The sequence below is a fragment of the Triticum aestivum genome, chromosome 5B, assembly GCF_018294505.1.
Source record: "Triticum aestivum cultivar Chinese Spring chromosome 5B, IWGSC CS RefSeq v2.1, whole genome shotgun sequence".
NCBI classification, from domain to species: Eukaryota; Viridiplantae; Streptophyta; class Magnoliopsida; order Poales; family Poaceae; genus Triticum; species Triticum aestivum.
The window spans coordinates 40,591,848-40,594,020 of record NC_057807.1 but is presented as its reverse complement, the minus strand read 5'-3'; the positions used below and the strand labels follow the sequence as shown (position 1 = coordinate 40,594,020).

At 51.9% G+C, this 2,173-nt stretch overlaps 1 protein-coding gene across 1 annotated transcript; it reads left to right on the top strand.

Annotated features, from left to right (window-relative positions):
* The first annotated feature begins 767 nt into the window (after positions 1–767).
* On the top strand, positions 768–1,136 carry LOC123115576 (signal recognition particle 54 kDa protein 2-like). Its single transcript, XM_044536709.1, has 2 exons — positions 768–914; positions 1,032–1,136. The coding sequence occupies exons 1-2, from the start codon at positions 768–770 to the stop codon at positions 1,134–1,136; spliced, it is 252 nt and encodes an 83-aa protein (XP_044392644.1).
* Positions 1,137–2,173: the final 1,037 nt, after the last annotated feature.

Sequence of the window (2,173 nt, the reverse complement as noted above, 5' to 3'; positions counted from 1 at the left end):
AGCCCACCTAAGTCGAAACCCTAGCTCTACTCGTGAATGTTTTCCATCCACCCCCTGCCTCCTTTCTTTCCCTGCCTCCTTTCTTTCTCTGGCCCTCGCTCCCTCACGCACCAACAATCCCTCCCCCGAAACCCTTGCCGCCGCCTCCTAAGCCTCTTGTTCCGTCGTGTTCCGGCGGGCCTCGCCGGCGCGTAGCCCAGATTCGAGCTCCCCTGCCTCCGCTCTTCCCTCCCCTTCGGCCAGATCCGCCTCTCGTGTCCCTGATAGCTCATCCCCAACCCCTTCCCACGGCTAGGATTTCGAGGGTGGCGTTCCTACCAATTCCGGCGCGGTGGCGGCGACTGTGCTCTGCCCTCTTCGACGCCCACCAACCTAGCCGCATGGGACGACCATGGCCATGGCGACGGCCACATCCACCGCCTCCCTCATCTCCTCGTTGCCGCCACCTCCTCCCTTCCCGCCACCACCTCCTTCCTCGATGCGTCCCGCAGCGACGTCCATCGCGTCCCGCAGATACCGTCCCTCTCCCTCAATCCCCACCATGTTCCCCAGTCCCCACCCCCCACCAAAATCTTCCCCATCTCCCCCGACCGATTCTCCTCCCGTCTGCGTCCCCTTCCCCACGCCCGCTCCCAGATCGCACCGCGCGCTGCCCCTGACCGCCGCCGGAACCCCAACCCGCCGCCGATGAGGCTCGACCCCCCGGGGGCCCAGCCAAGATGGTGCTCGCGTAGCTAGGCGGGAGCATCTCCCGCGCGCTTGCACAGATGAGCAACGCCACGGCGATCAACGAGAAGGTGCTCGGGGAGTGCCTCAACGAGATCTCCGGCGCGCTCTTGCAGTCCGACGTCCAGAAGATCGTCAACCTCGAGACCCTCGTCGCCGGCACCAACAAGCGGCGCATCATACAGCAGGTCCCGCCCGCTCCACCTCCCTCAATTCATTTCCTGCGCTAATTTGATCAAGGGACACACGTGCCAGGGGGGACTGGTCGGGAGGAAGCTGATGCCCTTGTGTTTTACTTGCTGCAGGCCGCCTTCAGGGAGCTCTGCAACATGCTGGATCCAGGGAAGCCGGTCTTCAACCCCAAGAAGGGAAAGCCCAGCGTCGTCATGTTCGTTGGATTGCAGGGCTAGTCTGACTCACCAACCAACCTTCCCTGCTTGCTCTGTTTATTGTTCTACACCTGTTACTGAATGTATATATGTACCACTCTATGTGTAGCATTTTTCTAACTGTACAATAGCACTCACTCCTCTACTGTCACATAATAGATTATCCTTGAATTCATCTAATTTGCATCAAAGCAAAACCATTGATTAATACTAGATGATTGTTACTGTACATTTGGTTATAGATTTCTTTGAACTAGTTTGATTCCCTGCTGATCTACATCTTTTACTTACTCACATGCTTGACTAAATTTGCTACTGCTGTTACTCTAGTGGTGAACGAGATAGGCATTCTATTGCTTGTTTCCTTGCTTCCACAAATTAAAACTCAGTAATCTTGTTAACTGCTACAGCTGTCATGAACCACACATCTGAGATGAACTTGACATTGCTTTGCTCGTGTGTCAAGTATGGATAGACTTTGCTATTCACCAGTATTCAGGCGGTTGAAGTGTGCGTGTTTCTGCGGCTGTTAGGATTTCGTGGGTTGTTATCACTAGTACTTGTCCTATCAAATTGCCTGTGAGTAGTTCATTCCATGCTATCCAGGGGATATTCATTTATGTGCCTGTTAATTCGTTCTTAGTGTGTATGTATGTATATGTGCTAGCAACATGAGTAGGAATTAGCATCATGGTCGGCTTGGATGAATTGCATGCATACATTGATCCAGTGAAAAGTGTATTACTGATACAATCCTCTTTTTCACAAAGCTATTATACACTTTGGGAAATACAGTTATTTGTTCTTTACTAAATGCACTGCAAGTATGGATGCTGATGCATGCATGCATCTAGGGTGAGTCGTACCTAGTTGTTCTTTATGCATCTCCAGTCGTACCTAGTATTGTTTTCATGGAATCAGTACAATTTCTTTGTACATTGGGATTGCTCTTTTTGCTTCATATTATGGTGTAAATGTCTTGCTAGCTTATTGTGGCAGCCGGCTGGATTATCGCTCATAGGGTCACTCGTATCATGCGTGAATGGCTGTACGACTTG